Source organism: Psittacula echo (genome assembly GCF_963264785.1).
Source record: "Psittacula echo genome assembly, chromosome: 16".
Taxonomy (NCBI): Eukaryota; Metazoa; Chordata; class Aves; order Psittaciformes; family Psittacidae; genus Psittacula; species Psittacula echo.
The window spans coordinates 1,491,785-1,514,856 of NC_137752.1; the positions used below are offsets into that span (position 1 = coordinate 1,491,785).

Sequence of the window (23,072 nt, forward strand, 5' to 3'; positions counted from 1 at the left end):
AGAAAGAGCAACACGAGAGCTTTGCAGCGATCAAACACTGAATAGAACCCTCTAAGAGGAGGGACAATGCACTCGATCCCTCCTTCTGGATGCTGCTGTCAGTCAGTCACCACTTGCAGCAGCCAGGCACTTTCCAGCTCCTGGAACATGCTGGCTCCACTGGACTTTGAATTCATGAGCTCTGTCTCCACAAGCTGCCAGGTCTCTTTCTTTGCTAAGCAATGGTCTGTTGTCTGAGTGCTTGCTTCTGCCAGGCAGGGGCCAGTCCTGCTGGCAAGGGAAGGGGCATGGCTCCTGAGGTCAGGCAAGAGAGAAAGGTGGCTCATGCTGAGGGTCTGGCCTTGCCTTGCTCAGAGAAGAGCCAAAGCAGACCATGGGCATCCATACAAAAACCTTTAAGAGAGAAAAAGGATTCTAGCTGGATAAGAAAGAACTTCTTTTTCTTGGTCCCTTTCTTGCTCTGTGCTGCAAGAGGATAGAGTAAGCGGAGGCATTTTGTTCCTAATACTGTACTCTTAGACAGAAGATCATCATAGCCATAGGCATTTCCTAGTTTGGCTACCAAAGGAAACTGCCTGTGGAAAGTGCACTCAGGAACCAGACAGCACACAGCAGAGCTGGGATGGCTGCAGGAGCCTGCAGCAGCAGCCAAAGGGAACTTCAGGCTTCCCAGCTCAGAGCAGGAGTTTGTGCAAGGACCTGGCAATTTCCGGAAAGTCAGCTTTGCCCACGACAAGAGATCTCTTGATCCAATGGATGGCTTTGCCAAAAGCCACGTTGTACCTTCTCCACCACAGGCTTCAAGAACTGGCTTCTTCCTCACCCTCCCTTCTCAATCCTGCAGTCTCCCCTGGCATCAAGATAAAACAGGAGCCTGAGTTCCGTTAGCACAAGATCTCCTCCAGTCCTGGAGGGTTTCCTCTGCTGTGAGCTGAGAAGCTTTGCTGTGCTTCACATGGATGCTGGGAGGAGGCTCAGGTGCAGACCACGGTGTGAGAAGAACCTGAAATACTTCTTGATGCTTTGAGAAGAAGATTCTAAAACCTCCTAAAGCCAATACTGGGGCAGTCTGAACCGAAGGCTCAATTACTCAGTTTAAATCCAAATGACTCAGAGGTTCATCCCTCCCCCTCCCCCCCGTGCTGCTGATTTAACAGCTCTAACAGCAGAGCTTGCTCAGATTTAGAAAACAATCAATATAAAGATTATGAGGAGACATCCTTTAGAAGTCCTAAATCCTCACCCAAGCAGCCCCCCCATGCAAGCAGCACTCCTGGCATTCCTGCTCTGCTCCCTTTAGCATCATAGCAAGGACCACCAGACTGAGGTCTTTTTGACACCTTCCTGCAGGTGCCTTTCTGGGAACATTTGTGCCAACACTCCTCCGAGCTCGGAGGCTGAGGCTCCACTGAGCATCTGTTAGAGCACAATAAAGCAACCAGGCCACTTGTGTTCTGCCTTCCACTCGGCCAAAAGCTGCTCTGCCTCAATCAACAACCTCATCCATCAGAGCCCTGCATAAGCAGGTACAATTAACCAGCACAGCCTTGGGCTGTCAGTTTTAGAATGATAAAGGCTGAGCTGCAGCTCCTGGGAAGAATTAAATATAGTTGAGGATACCGAATACTGAGCAATTCCAATTGCAGTGCTCAGTCTGACTGGCAAGAACAGGGCAGGCTCCACCCTGAAGCCATTAGTGATGTGACTCCTGTGATCATCTGCTGAGCAGAAGGCAAACGCTGCCTGGCCCCTGCACTCATAGCTCAGTGTGCAGGGCTGTCCCTCTGGCAGAGATGCTGCTCTCAGAGAGCCACATCTCTCCTGCCCCCCAGCACAGTCCTTCACATGAGGGCTGAGCAATCCATGGAGAAGGAACATCCCTGTCCCTGGGCTTCCTCCCAGCCCGAGGCACAGGCTGGCATTGCTGCCTCCCTGCTCTGCGTCAATACAGGGCTGGTCAATCGAGCGTATTTCAGCAGCACTAAACACTTCTTAGCAACTTCAAAGATATTTAAAGCAAGCAAACAAACAAAAACAAACAGGCTGGGAAACATAAAAGCAGATTTCTTCTATCCCTGTCTAATTGATCCAAGGGTTCAAAGATTCCTGTGAAGAAGGCAAGCTCAAAACTGCATTGAGGATGCAAAGACCCATGTTCAAAGCCACACAGAGCTGATCACAGCTTGGGAAGGAGTGGGATTTCTTATCTACCCAGGCTTGGCTGTCCACTTCACCACCTGAGAATACCACCTGAAGCATGGCTGCCTCTCACATGGGGATGAGCAGCAGCCAGCACGGAGGCTCGGTGCCTCCTAACACTACTGCTGCCATCAGAGGAGATGGCTGAGACTGATGTGCTACTGGGAGCAAATGAAAGGCAGCCCAGAGTCACTTTTCACTTTGGAGTGGCACAGAGGCTGCCCGGGGTGCTCCTGGTTCACTGCTACCTGCAGAGCACGAGTAAGAGCCGAGTCCTGTGTGTCTGAAAGAGCAAGACCATTCTCCAGGGACACGTCATTGTTTGGAGAACCGGACTCAACCTCTGTTTGTTCGCTTTGTGTTTCAGCTACTCTGTAGCCTCTTCCAGTTTGTTGCTTTAAGCTCTCTGTGTTTGTGTTTCTTTGCAAGATCCTTGCTCTCACAAGACTTTCCCAGCGCTCCTCTGGCTCCCAGCTCAGGTTTCTGACGTCCAATTGCTCTCAGAATATTCATAAAGGTCACAAAGAGCTGAGCAAGAGGAGCTGAAACAGCAGAGGAGAGCAGCAGACCCTCCTTCCACCCTCAGGTTCCTGGTGGAGGGCAATGCCCAAGACTTGGAAGCAAAAGTAACCTGTGAAGGAGACAGGTTTCCCAGAACTAAGTTTCCTATGACGGTTTATGGTACCTGCCCAATGAGGTCAATGTGGTTTATCACATGCCTGCCTTACCAGGTGATTTTAGCATCCTGATGAACATGCAGCCATTTTATAACCTTCAGCAGGGAAGAGTCTGAAGGGAAAAGCCCTGGAAATTCTCCCCAGCACAAGACTTGGTGCCAGAAAAAGGCACGGCTGGGTCCGAAGTCAACTTGAGCCTCAGCTCTCCCACCTGCTTCCCATTACAGAAACAGATGTTCCTCCTGCTCTAAATTGCTGCTATTAATAATATAAATAATTATGCTCTTCTAATAATGTAATAGGTGCACAGGAGGGTACCAAAGCTCCTCACAGACGTTAAATACATCTCCCTTCTCAAGGGCTCGGAGGCACGTTGGTGGCCTCTTTTCCTCCTCTAAAGTACAGAATAAGAGAGCTGAAGCCAGACTAAAAGCTAAGGAGAAACCAAGGGAGGCACAGCCTGCCCTGCAGATCCATCCTCTCTCCAAGTCTCTATGCAACAGGGACAGCACCCAAGATGCATGTATAAAAGCATGCACGTGGCTCAGCACTGCAACAGTCACACTCCCTTCCTTTAGCAAGATGCTGCTGCCCAGCTCCAGGACATGAAACACAGGAGAACCTGACTTCTACTGCCCCAGCAGGTTCCCAGGACCCAGCAAGGGACAGTGTCCCCCACCTCCTACAGCAAGAAAGCCCTCCTCTGCAGGGGAACCTGTCCCAGTCCCTGTGGTCCCCGCTTTATCACACCACAAACCCCTGTCACTCCCTGGTTTTCCTCCAGAGAACACTTTGTCCTTCTGTTGACAAAGCCCCGGCCTTGGGAATGTGAGCAATAGCATCACAGATTAAGGAGGTCAGCGCCACAGCTGCTCAGCCCCTCTTCCCACCCTTCAGCAATCACACACAGACAGGCATGGCTCTGACTGTCAGATGGGAGAAAAATCACTGCTGGCTCCAGATGTTAGCACAGCACAGGCACATCTGGATCCCTGGAGGGCAGCGAGCAGCCCATGGGCCATGCACTCCCAGATGTGCAGTGTGGTCAGAGCTGCAGAGCGCCTCTCCCAGGTAAAACCCTTCCACACAACGTGCTCACAAGCCCAGTCCAATGTGCCTCATGCAGTGCTCGCATGCCCATGCAGTCCTTGGCATTGTCCTCTCGCCCCCTCCATTCCCCAGCCTAAGGGACCTGGTATCCCACCAGCTCATGTCCTCCACACTTTGCTCTGTCCCAGGGGCAGCAGCAGCACCAAGGTTAATTCCCTGTTCCCCTTTCAGAGCAAAGGAATTCACCAGAAGGAAGCCCCTGCAAGATGCCAGGAGCGAACAGAAGGTTCCAGCCAATAAGTTTCCCAGCAGCTGTAAGGATGGAGCTGACGTAAAACAGGAGCTGGGGCAGCTGTTGTGGCTCACACAGCCCAAAGGAAAGAGCTCAGTTCCACTGCAGCTCCTGTTGGGGCACAGCAGGACATGCTGGCTCCTCACCCACAGCTCGACTCCTCAGAAAAACCTCTAGCACTGACATAGCAGGCTACACCTTCAAGATCAATACAGAGAGCAAACACAAAGCTGGCCCTCTCCCTCCCAGAACACCCTGCCTCAAGCCCAGCATCATCTTCTCTACGTCAGTCCTACCAGGAAGCATCATCCTCTCTACGTTAGTTCTACCAACAAGAAAGAGAACACGCAGCCTGGGAAAACGTGGCTGCACAAACAAGGTCATATTTAATCAGTCAGCATCTCCTGGGGTGCAGTTTCATCTGTGCGAATTAGTGAGGCTGTCCACAGCAACACAGCAACCAGCTGGAAGTGCCCTATGCCAGAAGCCTGCAGTGGGCAGGCCCAGCGCAGGCAGAGGGTCCCCAGGCTGGGGACAGGCACCAGGCTGGCCGTGTGCTGTGCTGAGGACGTGGCTGTGCTCTCCTGCTCCGCAGGAGTGGAGGCAGAATCACCCAGGGCAGTCAGTGAAACCATTTTGTCTGCTCTGACTGAGCCTTGCCATGTCTTTATGTCCAAGTTGGGCATCTCTGAGGGTGCTCCAGGCATGAGACAACACCCAGCATGCTGATGCTCACAACCTGCCTTCAGCCCATGCTGGACACTTGCTCCTTGGGTGCTAATCAGAACAGAGCAACCAAAACTCCCTGCCAGTCACCTTGTGGAAGCTTGCTTTATCAGTCACATCAGTTAACAGGGCCCTGCAGAGCTTTGAAAGAGACAAAAGCTGATTTGCTGCTTGGTGCCGTGGAATTTCATTCCTTATGCAGATTAATTCCATTAACTCATTCTGTGCCTTTTTGGGGGCAGATCCTTCCCTGCCCTTGCAGCTTATGGAAAGCTCAGAGCAAACATACTGCAGTCTCCTTTCTGCTAAAGGCACTTGATAGCCTCATCTTGCTCTGGCATTCACATTTCCTCCCCATGCACCACACCACATCTCTCAGGAAACCTTTCAATGCCATCAGAAGCCCAGAAGCTCACCTTGTGCTTCATAGCCAGAATAGTGATGAGCTGTCCCCGTGTCCTCCTCACCAGGGCCCAAGCCGAGGGCTGTCCGGAGCTGGGCCATGTTCCCCTGCGCTGTCAGCTCACCACTCCGGTCCCCAATCTGCAGGGAGAAACCAACAGGGCAGCTGGTTAAAGGACACATGCTCTAAGTGAAGAGCCACTAACAAAGGGTATTGCCAGGCCCATATCGGAGCAAACACAGAGCCAGCCAAAAGAGAGCTTGGAGACACCCAGGGAGATTATACAGCCCAGCTTTCACACCAAAGCAACTCTCTAAAGCTGTTCCTCAGGGATACTTCGGGAGAGGGTCCATGCGTGCTGTGCTATGTGCTGGCTGCACCACAAAACGTGATTCTCTGGAGATCAGTACAGTGAACTGAAGGGGCAGAGCTCGCCCACTGCTACAGAACTGGGGCAGAGCTAAACCTGCATGTAGGGTCCATTCTGTAGCCACATATGGCTTGGCAAAGAGCCCTGGAAACTCTCACCCCCCTTCCTCAAGTATTTCCATAGTTACTGAGCACCAGACAGCCACACTACTACCAGCCATGTGGGCAGTGCCACACTCAGGGGTTGGATGCTCTGAAAGCCCTTCTCTTCTGGCTCTGATCCACACAGATTTGAGTTGTTCCTAGTGATCTGCCCACCCCTCCAGAATCCATTAGAGTCCAAATTTTAACTCATTCCCATCCAAGGAAGCCAATTTACATCTTCAGGAAGAGATCTGTCCAATGGCTCCTGCTACTTCAATGGGAAGTCACACGACATGCTGCTGCAGCCTCCTCAAAGTTATACCAAAGCTGGAAGTTGCTTTACTGCACATCATCAGTGAACACAGAGGTCACTCAAACAGCCTTGAAGCTTCAGAGGAGCAGCAGCTTGTTACAGAGGAAGACCTTGGCTGTTCCCTTGGAGAGGCCAGACTCCCCATTAAAAGCCTTGCAATAGCTCTTTTGTGGTCCTGTGAGATAGGCTGCAGTGTGAGCCAGCCTAGGACAAAGTCATAAATCCCCACATTAGTTATGACAAAGCCAAAGGGAGGCAGATCAAACAGCTTATCAGGCCCAAATCCCCCACCAGTTACAAGAGATTTGCTGTTGGCATAATCTCCAGAGAAGTTACTGTGTCCTGGTTCGGTCCCACAGTCCTTGATGCTTCCCTAACTTCCACTCATTCCAGATCACCTGCAGGGCCCTGTCAGCATCACAGGAGCACACTGGCAGGACAATGACCCCAAGCAGGACCTACCTCACACACCATACAGAGCCTTGTTTTCTGCCCTGAGCTCAGATGTCTGTTTTACAGGAGCCCCCTGCCACAGGCAGAGGTGGAAAAGCTATTCCCTAGCAGTGTGTGGGAGCTGGGACAGCTTCCAGGTTTTTAGGGGCACATCCTTCATTCCAGCTCTTCCAGAGGAGGTTTTCAGAAACCTCCGCTTACCCTGCAGCAGCTCCCAGTGTCGTTACACTGAGATTTTATTTGGATTCAGGTTTTTATTGGGGGAGAAGGGGGAAAAGGTGATGGGAAGAAAGATACAAACACCAGTGTGCAAAGGGTGAACTTCACTGGGTTTCTCCTGGGCAAAATGCTGGTGCTTGCCACAACAGCACAAGCAACAAATGTGGTTCCCAAGGCTGGAATAAAACATCACGTTTGCAACAGAATCCCCAGCTGCTGGAAGCACATGCAGGCTTCCCTCACAAATGGACAGTCTCTGCATTGCTCCATAGTTAATGATATGGGGAGTCTATTAGCCACCTGCTATGAGAAACCTACTCCCGACATGCCCTGTAATCACAGCCATCACTCCAGAATGCGAGCACTGTGATCTCCCACCTTGCTGGGTTCCCTGTCCATCCCAGAAGTCACCAGGACCACTTCTGCCCTTGTCCTCCCATCACCCTGCATCCACACAGCACATTGACAAGCTGTAAGCAGTCCTACAGCTGGAAAAGTTCATTTGTCCTAAACCATGCAGGCCAAAGAACAGTGTTTCTTCTGCCTGTCTGATAAGTACAATTAAACACACAATCAGGCTGTTATGTCAGCCCTACCCCGAGATTTAGCCAACCTAAAGGTGAAACACAAGAAAGAAGAACACACAAAGGCCTACATATGGTGATTTCAGTTCGTGCTTCAGCAGGGCAATTTCTTCATCTGGGAAGACTAAAGAGGCCACGGCCCATTTCCTCATTGGAAAGAGCAAACAATGGAATTCTGGCTTTCTGTACTTCTGGGCCACCTAAAACTGCCCTATGTTCTTGTGCCAGGAGAGCTGCAAGCACATGTGTGAGAGCCAGAGGCACTGCATGCATGAGGCCCCACACAGCAGGGCAGTGGTACAGAGTGAGCTGTGCTCATCCAGCATCAGCAACCAACTGCACCAGGACAACGCTGGGATTCCACCAGCTCCACTATGAGGAAACAACTTGTCCCATTGCAGCACAAACCACAGCAGGTTCAGAGCACCCATGCACTGGGTGAAGGCAAATACCTTGTCCAGGTATTTGCCAGTAAATCCAGCCGTACCACAGCTGGGATCACAAGGTCCATCTCAGTTGGAATTTCACACCCTTGTGCTCAGGACAGGTCAGTCTTACTGACAGACTGGGTCCCAAGAGGTACCTGAGCTCCTTTGCATCAGCTGGATCCACAACACCTTGGCCAGCAGACTGGACAGCTAGCCCAGGTCTCTTCTCACCTAGGAGTATCAGTTAAAAGCAATGTACAGCAGTGGATCAGCTGTAATTAATGAGAAGGCTGGGAACCTCCCATTAAGAGAATATTTCCCAGCCAAGTTCTGCAGTTCCTAAAGACTCCACCGACACAGCACATAGACAAGGGCTTTCCAGAGCAGTTATAGCAAGAGAAAAACTAGAGTAATAGAACTTCTTGGCATAAAATAAAGTCTTCCTCTCAACAGGGGGGACCAATTCGCTCTGATCTGAACCAGCTTCTCTTACCTCTTGGGAGATTTCAAGATGTTTCCTTGCAAAGTGCAAAGCCTGTTCATTGCTCCCCAGGGAGACATAGGCATTTCCCAGACTCCAGCAGGCTCTTCCTTCTCCCACCCTGCAAAACAGGAAACTGTCAACCACAGAAATGCTGGGCAGAGCCCAGCAGCCCTTTCGGGGCCTCCTCCAAGAGCACTGACAGCCAGGCCAGCTCCAAGCTATGCTTGCACCTATGGAAAGGTTCTACCAAGGAACATGAAATGCACTGTACACCTTCAACTCTTCTTATGCTGATGTCAGCAAGATCAGGGGATGAACAGTAGCCTCAGAAGCAAGCTTGCATCCACAGTGGCAAAAGCTAAGCAGGGTAGGAAGAGCTCAGGAGGCTTGGTTTCATTTGTGAGCATCACCCTGAAAGCAGAAGCCACAGCTCCCGTGCTCCCGTCCAGCTTCCACCTCACACAGCGTGGATTCCTCTGCAGAGACGCACAATGAATCAAGGGGATGTGCGACATCAAATCCCAGCCTGGACTGGGTTGGAAGCGACCTTAAAGCTCCTCCAGTTCCAACCCCTGCCACGGGCAGGGACCCCTTCCACTGGAGCAGCTTGCTCCAAGCCCCTGTGTCCAACCTGGCCTTGAACACTGCCAGGGATGGGGCAGCCACAGCTTCTCTGGGCACCCTGTGCCAGCGCCTCAGCACCCTCACAGGGAAGAGCTTCTGCCTGAGAGCTCATCTCAGTCTCCCCTCTGGCAGGTTAAAGCCATTCCCCTTGGCCTGTCCCTGCAGGCCCTTGTCCAAAGCCCCTCTCCAGGTTTCCTGGAGCCCCTTTAGGTATTGGAAGGCCGTAATAATGTCTCCCCTGAGCCTCCTCCACCCCTTTTGTCCAACAGCAGCCCAGAGCTAAGCTAGCAAGAACATGGCAAGGAGAGAACACTGCAGCATGCAACACTCCTGCTGAACACCAGCACCGCATCACCCAAGATGCATGCACTAACTGAAAGTGCCTGCAAGAGCACCAAGTATCGACCTATTTACACAGGCCCCCAGGGCTGCTGCTTGCCTGCAGGGAAAGCAGGTGAAAGTGGGCCCTGCAGCCCCCAGCCCCAGCCAGGCTCCGGGTGTCTCTGGAGCAGGTTTCAGCATCTGTTTGCTGCTGGGAGCGTGCTGAGCTCTGCAGGGGAGCAGATGTGGGGGGCAAGGGATAAAAAAAGCACCGGGGGTGCGGGGGGCGGCTCAGCATGACTGCAGCTCTGCAGCTCCCTTGGCAGGGTTTTGGGCGGGTTCATCAGCATTTAAACGTTCCTCTTGTCAGCCTGTTCAATACCTTCTGCTCACAGGGTGTGTTCCCAGGAATGCAGGAGCCCACAGGCCTGCACCCCCACAGCATGATTCACCCTTGGGTGGGATTAGACCTTCTCTGAGCAGATTCTGCCTCGGATACAGATCCCGGGTAGTGGCACTCATCTCCCATTGTAATGTCTCTGCTCCATCTAGTGGAGGACATCCAGGCTTCCTGAGAGCCATCAGCAGGAGCACTGAACACGGGGCTGCTAAGTCACTTCAGCTGCAAGAAGGCTCCAGGGTTACAGAGAACATCGAGGAGGAAGAAATCAACCTCTCAAAAATATTTATTTAAAAAAAGGAAAGAGTTAAAAGAGGCCAAACCTCCTAAAGAAGAAGGAATGAGGCCAGGTTGGACACAGGGGCTTGGAGCACCCTGCTCTAATAGAAGGTGTCCCTGCCCACGGCAGGGGCTGGAACTGGATGAGCTTTAAGGTCCCTTCCAACCCAACCCAGTCTGGGATTCTGTGAAGCCAAGAAGCAAAGCACATAATCTTCACCGGCTCTATGTAACATCATTTGTTTCTACATGGAAATTTCCAGCATCACCCCGGAGCAGGAGGACGAAGTGACAGGTATATGTGCCCCAAGCACACAGTTCCTGAGAAAGATACATTTTTGTGAGCTTGAAGAAGCTTCTAGGGCCCTTTTGGGATAAAGCAGCAGTAGCCACGTGACAAAGCACCAAATACAATGCATTTTCTTCAGCTACCTCTTACTAGAAACCTCACTCAGCCCACGCAGACAAAGCATTCAGGGCACAGTCTCCAGGTTGGAATGACATAATAGAGGTGTCAATCACAGTACTCTTCCACAGATGATGGGACTAAGACCTGGGTTCTGAGAGATTTCTAACAACTTTCAAGAGCACACATCGTTGCTGTTTAACCCCAGCAGCAGAGAACAGTGCATCAACAGGGAATGGTCAGTGCTCTGAACCCACCAGGGCAGAGGCACCACCTCCTGAGGCAGTTCTTTACCTGTCTCCCAGCTCCTGTGCTATCACCAGGTGTTTTAGATGGTACTCGATGGCTCTTTCATAGTCTTGAAGCAGCGTGTATGTGTTTCCAAGACTGTAGCATGCCTGGGCTTCTACTGCTTGGTCTTTGAGTTGTCTGGAGAGCTGGAGTGTTTTCCTACACAGAACAAGTGGGAATGAAGAGACCTGGTTACTGCAGGGCATCTTTGCAAGGTGACAGGAAAGTCACCACTATAGCATGTACTGCATTGAGGTTGGTGCCTGTTACACACTGCTATCAAGCGGCTGCATTACTCATCACTGCTAAGCACCATACATGCAATTGGCCTCCAGGACCCTTGTCACATCCCCGAGCCTGTGAATTCTCTGCAACAGGTCAAGATTTCCAGGGGACACATGCTCTGAGTCTGCCTCAGCCACTGTCACTTACTTGTAGTACTCAGCAGAGATGTCAAACCTCCCAAGGAAGATGTGTGCGTTGCCCAGGTTGCTGTACGCTCTCCGCTCAGCTGCCTTGTCCCCAAACTCCTTGGCAATAGCGAGGCGCTGCAGCAGACACAGGTTGCTGAGGACAGGCTGGACACTACCAGGTTTCTGTTACACAGCAATGTTTCTGGGAGATTAATCTTGGTTTGCAAAGCTCCCACCCACCAAGGTAGCGGTGCACACGCTGCTGGGGCTGGATGCAGCAGGAAATCTTCCTCCTTTGCAATTCAGCATCAGAAAGGGCCTTTTGAAAAGTGGTAGCAATATCACGTCCTTTAAGTGCTACTCCAGCCTGGCCCGTACACATCTCTCTAGCTAAAATGCAAAAGGTGCTACACATATACTTCAACGGATGAATAAACAGGAGAACAGAGCTGTAGGTCAGGCTGTGAAGGGATGTGGTTGATCAGACTAACATGCTGGTCCAAACTAGAGTTTTCCTGCCCTTCTCCAAGCCCCTTCTCCCACAGCACTGCTGGCTGCTGTCCACATTTAAGGATCACAAGAGCCGTGACACGGCTGACATTCCAAGTTGCTGATCACCCTCCACTGCAAGGAAACTGAAATAGGAGCTGAATTGCATTTGATTTGGGGCAGACACTGTGTCACCTCCCCCTCTGCAAAGCTTTACAGAGAGTTATGTTCTACAAGCATCATTTATTCGTGATCAATTGCTTTTCCAGCAGCTTAATTAAATTCATGGCTTGCATTCATTAAAATCTAGGAGGATACAAATTAAGAGCAGAAAAGCTTTGCCAGGCCCACCTGCAACTTGTCCTTGGGTACCTCGTCTGGTTTCCAAGCCAACAGCACCCTTCCCTCAAGCTGCTCATCAGGTGCTAATGGTGACTAGTGTAAGGTGTTATTCAACATGAGTTAGTGCAACAGGGCCAGACCCAGGGGTACATACAGGATTTCCCGGGCTGTGATGAGAAGAAAAGCTGCTCCCTAACATCCAGTCACAACCCCTGGACCCAGGGAGAAGGCACAGCAGCCTCCTACCTCCTTGTGGAAGGCTATAGCTTCACTGAAGTTGCCAAGTAAGTACTGAGTGTTGCCAAGGTTGCCATAAGCACGGCCCTGGGCAGCTCTGTCCCCCAGCTCCTTCACCAGGGACAGGTTCCTCCTGAAAGAAACCAGAGCAGTAACATCTGATGAGAACAGGCAAGTCTCTGCAGGAGACACAGCAAAGAAACCCACACCATAAAGGAGAGCTAACCCTGGAGAAGGCATTTCCCCTCCCCAGCCGCCCATCCTGTGCACAGCCACCCCTTGGCAGGTGAAGGTCTGGTGATCCACAGCAGCTGCAGCTCCAGGAGCTTGTGTAGATCCAGTGATGTAAGTCCCTGCTGCTCTCTCAACCTCACACAATTTATGGCTGTGTCCAGGCACTCACAAGTGCTCACACACACGAGCTGACAGGATCCCACATTAAATAAGAAAGAACCACCTCACTGTGCAGGGAAGAACCAGGAGCACAGGAGAAAGGAGATTACCTACAGCAGGACATGGTCAAACCTGGGGAGAGAGGCAAGATACAGTCCCATGCCACAGCTCTGTTCATGGAGCATCCCAGCAACACTTTTTATCTTGTTTTTTCCACTCTTTACACATACAGCACACACAGAGCTCTCAGCCAGCACAAATCTACCCACTGCCTGTGCTACATGCACCATTCTCAGTAAAGAGTATGGCAAGTTATATATAGGCACTATCACATCCTCAGATATAAGAGGATGGAGATGAGATCTTGTCACTCCATCTAAAAAGGCTCCTAAACCCCCAGCATTATTGAAGCAAAAATCTGAAGTAGGAGGAGAAAAACATTTGCCCAGAAGTCTGCTGACAACTTTCCTGCGTGGGACAGGCTGATCTTAGAGACTGTTTAGGAAAGTGAAAGATGGTACAAGCAAGATAAACTACAGATCCACGACAAGGACCAGCAGGACTGCAAGCGAAAGCCTCTTTCCCTGCGTCTTTGTGGTCCCAGTGATGGAAACGCCCAAGGTTCCATTCTTATCAAGGCCAGCAGAGAGCAGCAGGGGCTACAGGAGCTGATAGTGCAGCTTCCGAACACAGCTCGGAGAAGGAGCGCCACTACTGAACTTAATTGCATGATCATACTTTAAACTACAGTGGGTTTTAGCAAGGCAATGCCAGGGTGAATTTTAGCTCTAATTCTATGAAAGCCTGCATCCGTTCTCTCACCTCTCTTGAGATGAATTTGCCATTTTAACTTGGCATCTCAGAGGAATGTTCCTCATTCACTACAACATATAAAATCCCATTCAGCTGCAGGATTTTTAACAGTGCTGAGCCCACAGACTCATTCTTTGCAGCAAACATCTTCCCATATCCTCAGTGGCCCAGGAAACAAATCCCCCTATGAGAAATACTTCCAACAGGACTCAGCAGAAGTTGTCATCTTGCACCCCTGCAGCTCTCATCAGCCCAGTGGTTATCAGAGCTCAGGTAACCTGAAAGCTGTCAGCAGAACAGGGGCACCACAACTGCAGATCATGATGTGAGCAGGAGAAGCTGAACCAAGGAGTACCTCTGTGCATGTTAACAATCACTGATGCCTCACCAGCCTTGTTCCCCTCAGGAGAAAGGGCTGGCCAAGCTTAAATACTTACTCATAATATTCTGAAGCTTTCTGTAGAGTATCCTTGACTTCTTGAGGCAGGTAGCCTGGGTCTTGGGCCATGTTCCAAGATAAGTGCTTTCCCTTTGCATGGTAAACATTTCCTATATTATAGAGTGCTCTCGCTTCACCTACCTAAAGGGAGGAAGCACAGGGAGCAGCAAGGTATTACACTTCACATCCCAATATGGACTTTTCCATTGCTGGGCAGAGATGGTCAAAGCCACATTTTCCTCTCCCATCTTCACTGTCATGGCAGCTGTTGCTGTGAGCAGCATGAGACCTGTGATGGCAGCCAGAAGGAAGAGCTTTACACTCCAACTCCTCCCAAAGCCCACCTTCACCTTATCACATTTACTGACTTGCAGGCAGGTTATTTTTAGAGCTAGGGAATATTTCCTGTTGGATGCCATGAACCCATTACCTTGTCTCCCTGCTCCTGAGAAATGTCCAAGTGTCTCTGGCAACAAACAACAGCTTCATCAAACTGCCCAAGTATTTTCAATGTGTTCCCAAGGTTGCCACTTGCTTTGGCTTCTCCGATGCGGTCCCCAATGGTTCTACATAGAAGATGATGGGAGGAAGGAAGAGGTGTTGAAGAGCTCAAAATCTTTTATGCACCAGCTGTTGGAGCAGAATTGAAGCTGCAGCAGGTGCTGCATGGCATGTACACCACATCCAGCAGCTCCCAGCACACCCCCCTGGCTGGAGTGCTTCATAAAGGCTCCCTCTATTTTGCAAACAGATCTTTGTTCCCAGTTTTGCTGGATGAGGTGAGCTGCTCAAATGACTTTAGGTGTACTTACAATGAGTACCTGGGGATAGGAGAACTGGACATTGCCCTGCTCTTGCTCCACATCCTTACATTCACATTCCTGTCTCCACCTTTGTGCTCTGAAGGTGGCTGGCCCATTCCAGTTGCCTCCCAAGTTCTCCAAAGGACATTCACCCCATGCTTCAGAGCTAGTTTTGGATGCTTATTTCTGGGACAGATTCCCTCAGGCTGCTGGGCTCAGACCCCATAGATATGCCTGTGCTTATCTGATGAGGATGAAGCACTGCTGACATGCTTACCTGGCCAGGGTAAGGTCATGTTTATGGTATTCCAGGGCTTTGGAGTACTCCTTTAGGTAGAAATAGGCATTGCCCAGCTGGCTGTAGATGGCACTGAGAGTCTTCAGGTCCTCTGTCCCCACCTGCACCGCTGCTTCGAAGAAGGCTGCCCCAGCCTTGAAGTCCCCAGCCTTGCACAAGCGCTCTCCTTCCAGGGCCAGCTCCAGGCAGGACGCCTCCATTCTGCCAAAAGCAAGACCATCAGTTCTAGAGGAGCTGGCCTGCAGTGCCCCACATTGTATGCAACGGTGTCCTTCACTGTACACCTTTAATTTACTCACTGCACCAGGAAAACAAACCCGCAGCTGCCTCTCTGCATTCTGCCCCAAACCCCAGGTTAAATACAGTTTGGGTGACAACAACTCAAGGTCATGCAGCTTGCACACCTTGGTGCTGTAGACACCAGCTTCCACTGGACATGGTGGGCACTCATTCTCTCTGAAAAACCAGTCTAGGAGGCATGAGACACATCCGGATTCACAGAGCACATCTGCAAGTGGCCAGAGGCAGCCCCTGGGTTCCCAGTAGGAATCTGGACAAGAAACTCAGAGCTTGTGGCTCTCAAGATGCACACACATGACAAGAGCAACATGGCATTTGCAGAAGCCACTGTCCATGCCTGCACCACCTTCCCGGGTAACAGAGAGGGCAGCCAAAGAGTAACGCATTTTTCTTGGATGCCAGAGGAAACCCTGGACTGTGCAGAATTCCTTGGCTCAGCAGCTTCCAGCGCTCCTTGTCTGCTTCTCATTACCTCTCCTGCTGTCACTTTTTCCACAGGCACACTGCACATCAGCCTCCAGCCCAGCTTCCCTCCCTCGTTTCCCAGCACCTTTGGCCATGGCACAGGCTGTGCTGTCAGTGTAAGCACAGTGTGAGTCAGCAGAGGAGTGAGACCAGGGATGCTGCTTCAAGAGAAGGGAATCGTGCTCCTCCGAGTGCTCTAAGTGCTCTCCAAGTGACAGCTGTCCCCACTAGACCACACGTACCCAAAGTTCTCAGAGGGGGCAGAGCACATGTTTGAAAGCTTCTGCAAAGCCAGCCCCTTCCTGAGGCAGATGGACGCAGCATGTTCCTGCTCCTCTGCTCAGACACTTCTCTTGGCTCTTTTTGGCTTTTTCATTTCTGCTCAATGGATTTTTAAAAGGCAAAACCCTCTCGGTCAGCAGTGGACATCTGCTCAGGGAAATCACAGCTCACTTGTCCACAGTCAGCAAAGCAAGGGGCAGACAAGATAGTAAGTGTCCAAAGGTGGCTTCTACTCTGTTCTCAGGCAAAGAGCCCTTGCAGGAAGTCTGACTGTGGTACCCACACCAAAAGAACAACTTGCTCATTGTCACTGTGGTAGCAGCATTCCAGCTGACATCTCCCATAGCAGGTTCCTGCTGAACCCTAGAAGATGCTTCCCCCGACACCACCCTTATGATGAGCCCAGCCCCTGCAACCAGGGTCTCTGTAGACCAAGGCTGAGGTGTGCTGGCCAAGCCAGGGCACCCTGTGCTGCTCTGGCTCCTTTCCCTGAGGGTACAACCTGCCACTGTGCCCCCACCCACATCCTCTGCCCACTGACTTCAGGGCAGAGCTCCTCCTGCTCCAGGGCTGCGCTCCAGCATCTTCTGGCCAAGCCCACAACCAGCACTGCCTCTGCCTGCTGCCAAGGGGCACGGGGAGATGCACATATGAAATGCCAATTCCTGATATATTTTTCCTACAAACAGGAAGGATGGTGTTTTCTCAGCTGCCAGGAAACAAAGCCAGTTCCTCTGTCAGCAGTGCATAAACTGCCAAAAATCCAGTCTTATTTGTCTGGCAACCTCCCTGCTGAGCTGGCTTCATATGGCTCCAAACACCCAACGCCTGGCAGCCAAATGGCATCCTCCAGAGCAAGACAACCCACAAGGACTGTCCAAAAACAGAACAATGAACATAAAAATGGTGAAAGAGCTGGTTTGGGACTCTCCCTCCAAACACCCTGGTGACGTCTTGTGTCTCACTGTTCATTTGTCCCCACAACCACCGAGTCACACAAGGGAGAACAGGATTGATAGTGCTCATCTGGGCTCCCACCTCAAACTCCCCCACAAATATCTGATCTCAAGCTCACTGCAAAGCCCCATTTGGGTGGCTATTTCACTTGCACAAAGAGGCTGCTCATGGTGCCAGTGCAGCATCAGTCCCTCAGCTTCTGTTTCATAGGGGAAATAGGAATATTCAGACTGTCAGTACTAAAACTGTTTAACTTCTCTCTGCTGATCCTCTTGCCAGACCACATGGAAGTTAGTAAGAATGAGCTTCTGCTACAGCATGTTGAATTAGAGGGACCCGTTTGAAGGTGATACCAAAGCTCCATCAGTCCCTAGAAACATTCATCATGGTTTGCAGATCACTAGAGCAGTTACCCAGTGTCATCATCAGGTACTAACAAATCTCTGGTGACTGGGACTGAAGACAGACGAGGAACACCTTGTACTCACATCAGCAAGATTAAAATCAGGCAGCTGAGGCACAGGAAGGAGCCACTGTCCCAGGAATTAACTGTGGATTCCAGCTAGAGGATGGCAGACAGAAGCAAATTCCAAAATAACCAGTTCAAATTTCAACACAAGCAAAACTCTTCCCAATATCCAGGTTCTCATTAAGAAACTGAGTTCACCACCAGTAAACAGTCTGAAAACTGAGCTGGAGACCAACTTCCCTGACTCATGGCATTGCAGACTAGCTCCAACCAAACTTGTGTGATTTGGATAGCTTGAAGTGAGGGCTCCCGTCCCCTCAGCACAGAAAACCCTTCAGCAACACAACCCAGCTCCACCTCCAAGGGTGGCATCTCCCTCAGGCCATGTTTGTCAGTGGAAACCACCAGGAGTGAAATCTGTGCCCCGGGGCCACATTCCAATACACTCACACAGTTTCACACACACTCTGGGTGCTCTCCTGATGCTCCCATAGTAGCTGCTCAGCACAGGACAGAGACATGCCCTCCCTCCTCCCAGTGACACAGCCTTTAGCTAGTCTGCTTGTCCTTGCACAGGCTGCCCTGCAGAGCACCTGCCTGATCTGATCAACATCAGTGCTCAAGCTGGGACCGACACAAACAAGGGGAAGGGAGAGGAGGCTTTTCCTCAGCATCACGCTGCTGCCACGGGAAGGGACAAGGCTCCAGGATAGCAGTTATTAATAGAAAGACAACACACTCCTAAACCCCACCTGCCCTTCCCACATCCTCAGGGTCCCACAGCCAGGGCTGGTTTTGGGAAGCAACTCTGCATGCAGCTCAGTTACTGCAGGCTTAAAAGCAACCAGAAACACAACGCCGAGGGCAGGGGAACCAACTAAAGGTCAATGAACAAGCTTGGGCACACTAAATCACTCCACATATAACAGCTTCCAAAGGCCACAGCTCCACTGTGCATCAGAAAAGACTAGAAAGCTGACTGTAGGAATTTGCTGTTCAATGGAGCCAACCTGACCCACCTTGACAGGCTGACAAAGGGAAAACCAACAACAACAGGAGAAACCCATCAATAACAGACTCCAGTTGCAGCCCCAGTGTCCCCTGCAGCAGCACCTGGGCCCTCACCCACCTCTTCTTCTGCAGGTTGCACATTTTCTGGACTTAGACCCAGAGCTCCATTCTCACCGGCAGCAGGAGGCAGCAGGACTGGGGTCTGCTTGGCCCAATCTTGCCGGCAGGTCTCTCCCTTAAGTTCAGAAGCAGGATCTGGGGTTTTAAAGATGCCGATGGCATTCTCATGTCTGTACAGCGCACAATGCGCTCCAGGCTTCACTCCATTCACATGGGCAACCTTACCATTAAGTTATTGGGATCTTGGACTGTGCTTATCTGGGGTATTTTTCCTCTCTGCTGTCACTGAAAAGAGAAAGGAGCATAGCTTTTCTTTCCAGAGACCTAGAGAATGTAATGTCTTCTTTCCTCTAAGAAATACAACGTCCTTTGTTTGCTGTTGGCTTCAGGTAGCAGATAGGAGAGTACACAGCTGAAATCCAGGAACAGGAGTGTCTTGGTTCACTCACATACTTTCTGTACTGCTCAAAGGAAAAGGGTCCTAGAAGAGCCCATGAGATGGTACAAGGCAGCTCCCTCCTTTCTGAATTGCTCTCTTCCCAAAACACTTTGCCTCTGGGGTCACACCAGCTATTCCTGTTGGTGCCTTTTAGATACAAGAGTAGAAAAACTTCCTCTCTTTGTCAGGTGCACAGCCAAGGGTTCCTCCAAAAGAGGGCCACTTTGGGGCAGAAGCACTCCTTGGTTTGACAAGCTCCAAAGGGGTCTCATCCATCTGCCACCCAGGAAGCTTTGCAAGTTCCAGAAATGATTGGAGCAGTTCTCACACTGGGGAAGAGCAGAAGATGGATCCCACAGAGCACATCTCTGCCCATTCAAATGGGCTCCAAACCATCCCCATCCATGATGCACAATCTTTTATCCCTCAGCCCCCAGATATTACTCTCCTCCCCTGCTGACACTCATGCAGCATGCCTGGGCCTGCACCACTTCAGCAAGTATGTGCTATTCACATCTTAATACCAGAAAAGAAGATTCAGGCCCTCCTGAGCCAGCAAATAACCGCTGACAAGCTGAAGGTGCTGGGCTTGGCCATATGGGGTGGCTCAGAAGAGTCACTGCAGAACATGAGCTGCTTTTCCACAGCTTAGATGCTGGGGCTTGTTTGCACAATTCTCCCACCTTGTTCAACCTTTTGCTGACAGCACAGGACATCCCTGACTGAGGGTACTGAGCAGAGACCTGGGGAGGGGAGAAGCTCACTTGAAGTACCCCTGTTCACAAGCCTTGCCCTAAATCAGTGCAAACCACTCACAGATTTGTGTTCCTGCAGATAGGCAGGATTCCATTCAAGTATTCCCAGAAGTCACATCCCAGACTCCAGGTCCACAACAAAAGAACAATTTCTTAAAAGCAGAAAGAGACCAAAGAGAAACCCAGCGTTTGGTCACAGATGAGTTGGCAATCTGCACAGGGCTCTGCTGGAGGAACAACTGAGTGGCATAATGCTGGCACATCACTCGGCTCCCATCAATGTGACAGCTGAGAATTTCGAGCCCAGGAATGGATGTTGCTTCCGACACTCATAAGGCAGAAAAGGGTGACCTTCCACTGTGTGGTGACAGGGATGAGGAAACCACTTCCCAGCTCAACACAGAGCAGGGCCACCCTCCCTCCTCTTTAACTTCTTTAAAGGATAACTGATGTGAAGGTGGAAAGTGAGAACAGGAAGGCAGGTATTGCCTTTAACAGCAAGATTTCCCAGGGTCATTCATCACTGTCAGATAGCAGCTAATGATGATCTCTATCACAGATTGCCACTTGGCTGCGTGGCAAGCTAGCTGAGAGAATGAAAGAGCAGAAGCATTCCTTTACAAAAGCTGCACAGGCAAAACTCAAGGACTTGGACACATCAAACATTCTCAAGCAACACAGCAATACAGAGGAGGCAGCGCAGGTCCCAGGAGCACTGGGGATGACAAGAACACTGCCAAGTGAGAACCAAAGCCAGGAGTGTGAGGTGTTATCAGTGCCATTTATAACGATCTCTGTAACTGCTGTCAAAACAGCACTGTAATTAGGACCTGTGTGATGATATAGGTCCCCAGAGGGAGAACACTACTCATAACCTGTGTTCCAAAGCTTAGAGCTACAGTCAGACCTCCCAACACCCCGCTCTAGCCCACATCTTGTGTTTCCCTTGCCAAATAGTCCAAGATAACAACACTGCATGGACTTCATCACACTGCCCCCCCCCGCTTGGCTGGAGAACAACAGGACAGAGTGCCTTTAGCCAAGAGCTGCTCAGCAGGACTGTGGGCCACGCACTGACCCAAAGCTTGGGGCTGCTGCAGCTCCTGCAGCCAGGAGATGTGGCCACAGAACCAGAGAAGGCCACAGCAACATCCCACCTCTCAGATCTGCAGCTCAGCCCCAGTCTGCTCCAGGCAGGCAGAGACGGAGCAGACCATACAGCAGAGTCTTACTCCAGCCCTCCCTCTGACACGCTCAGGGCTGCCGTGCTCACAGCACTTACCCTGCTGACAGCAAATCCATCAAGCTACACAGAAAATAATCATGTCAAGACAGAGCCGGGAGACAGTTGTCTGCTGCCTTAAATATTGGAAACCTCACAGGGCAAGAGACCAGGTGAAGCTGCCTTCAATACATATATATACATATTTATACACACACAGGTATTTGATTCATATTAATGGGGGCAATTGCAAAACTCAAAATCAGAGCTCCTGTAGTTCTAAAGCCAGGAATAAAACCCAAAGCTTGTAGACAGGAGGAACAGCAGAAAAAAACTCCAAACCCAACACCAAACCACCAACAGGAGTGAAAAACCCCAAATCCTTAGTGTACCCGTTGATATGAATTAATGAAGGACGGGTTTACTATCTTACTTGCAACCTGATTGAATTGTATACAAAAGGATGTGTAATTTCAGAGCACTGATGACAGGGGCAGTCATACACTTTTTGCCAGTCAGAAGGGGATCATGTGTATCAGGTGCTCAGTGTAACTGTCCATTCACTGGCTTAACTAAAAATGCACTTAAATAATTAACTGCCAGCACATCCTTAAAGAATGTGATCAAGCTGAGATTAAACCCCCTTCCAGAATCTCCTTTCCCAACAGCACAGTACTGTACATGGAGAGCAGGCAGTGACTGAACCATGGGGTAAGATGGCAAGGCAGGAGCTGCTCCAGCTCCCCAGGGATGGTTCATTCCTCTTCCCTGCACAGGGAGATGCTTACATCCCATGGAACCAGCTCATGCTTCTGCTGTGCCAAAGCCTACGATGCACTTGAGGAAGGGTCTATTTTTGTGGGCTTCTCTACATGATGAAAATTATCCCAGATCGTCCCAGTGCACAGCCCAAGTTTACCGCGAGTTTATTCATGTCTGGTTAGCCCTGGGCCAGCCTGCAGGCTGCTCGGCTCTGCCTGAGGCACTCTCACAACGTGCTTTGAGCAGTTTCTCTCTGGCTACTCCGCCCCAGGGCAGGGCCCTCACCAGTAACACTGTCCTCTCAGCAGGCTGGCGGCTCAGCAACCAAATCACCTGCACATACACAGCTCCTCAATCTCACTTATTCCCAAATGAGCTCCCAGCTCTGAGAATACCATTGCCATGACTCCAGACCTACCAATCACTCCGCTCCTCCTATTCAATACTTATCCTCCCCTGCATCTCCCTCCTTATCAACACACCCATTAACAACCTGCTCTGTTCTGCAGGGAGGGCACTAGGGAGGATACTCAGCTCCCTCCCAAGCCAGCTCTTATGCAGCATGGAGAGCAGTGCCTCTCCTCCCTGCCAGCAGCTCTCTCTGAAGCACAGCCCCTCGCTTCCCACCCGCACTAATCCCCTCCTGGCAGGCAGCTTCCCCACAAGGCTCCATATCAGGCACGGGCTGGCAGGGAAGGGTGACAAACAAATCAAGGTATATGTGAAACTACATTGGCATTTTTACTCCTGGCAGTCTGAAACCAGCCACAGAAGCTGGTTTGCCTCCAGGCAATGGCAGGCAGAACCCCTGGGGCACTTCTCCCTACACATCACCTTATTAGTGAGGTGAAGAAAACCAAACCTCTTGCATTGTTTGGAGAGGAAAGGCCAAAGATGAACAATGAACGCTGCACCCCATCCTTCCCAGCTTCTGGATTAGTTCCAAGCCTCTGGGCCAGCTTCCTTCACATCTCCTGAAGCACATGAGGTGCTGCAGAGGCAGCTCTGTGCCACCAGCACACTTGCAGAAGGTTTCCACTCCACACACTTTCACTGGTGCTGGTATTGCAATGACTCCTTTCAGTGACCCCAAGCTGAAAAGAAGAATACACACACACACTTACTACTGCTTGGGAAGTGTTCGGTCAAGCTGGAGCTCCAGGGTGTACCAAGATGAACCTGTTTTCACTGCAGTCTTTTGATAAGGGTGTGAACCAGAGAATCCAGAGGGGAAAACTACCGGGAGTTTAGGAAGTTGCTGGGTCTGTGTGCTGGCTCCAGACTTCCTCTTCCACTCACTGATGGCAGCATCAGCGCTCAAGAGTAGTCATTTCAGTTAATTGCTATCTGCCATTAGCTGCACAGTACTTACAAGGAATTCAATTCCACTGCATATTTGCT

The 23,072-nt window shown here is 50.8% G+C and overlaps 1 protein-coding gene across 1 annotated transcript in view; it reads right to left on the reverse strand.

The window, feature by feature from the left end:
• Positions 1-23,072, reverse strand: part of GPSM1 (G protein signaling modulator 1) — a gene marked incomplete at both ends in the record, with an annotated part of 70,384 nt that overhangs the window by 32,380 nt on the left and 14,932 nt on the right. The window contains 8 exons of the mRNA XM_080630623.1: positions 5,361-5,487; positions 8,351-8,459; positions 10,666-10,821; positions 11,095-11,210; positions 12,153-12,276; positions 13,787-13,929; positions 14,219-14,354; positions 14,869-15,090. Of these exons, the coding sequence (XP_080486749.1) occupies positions 5,361-5,487; positions 8,351-8,459; positions 10,666-10,821; positions 11,095-11,210; positions 12,153-12,276; positions 13,787-13,929; positions 14,219-14,354; positions 14,869-15,090 (1,133 nt within the window). The remainder of the gene's footprint in view (positions 1-5,360; positions 5,488-8,350; positions 8,460-10,665; positions 10,822-11,094; positions 11,211-12,152; positions 12,277-13,786; positions 13,930-14,218; positions 14,355-14,868; positions 15,091-23,072) is intronic.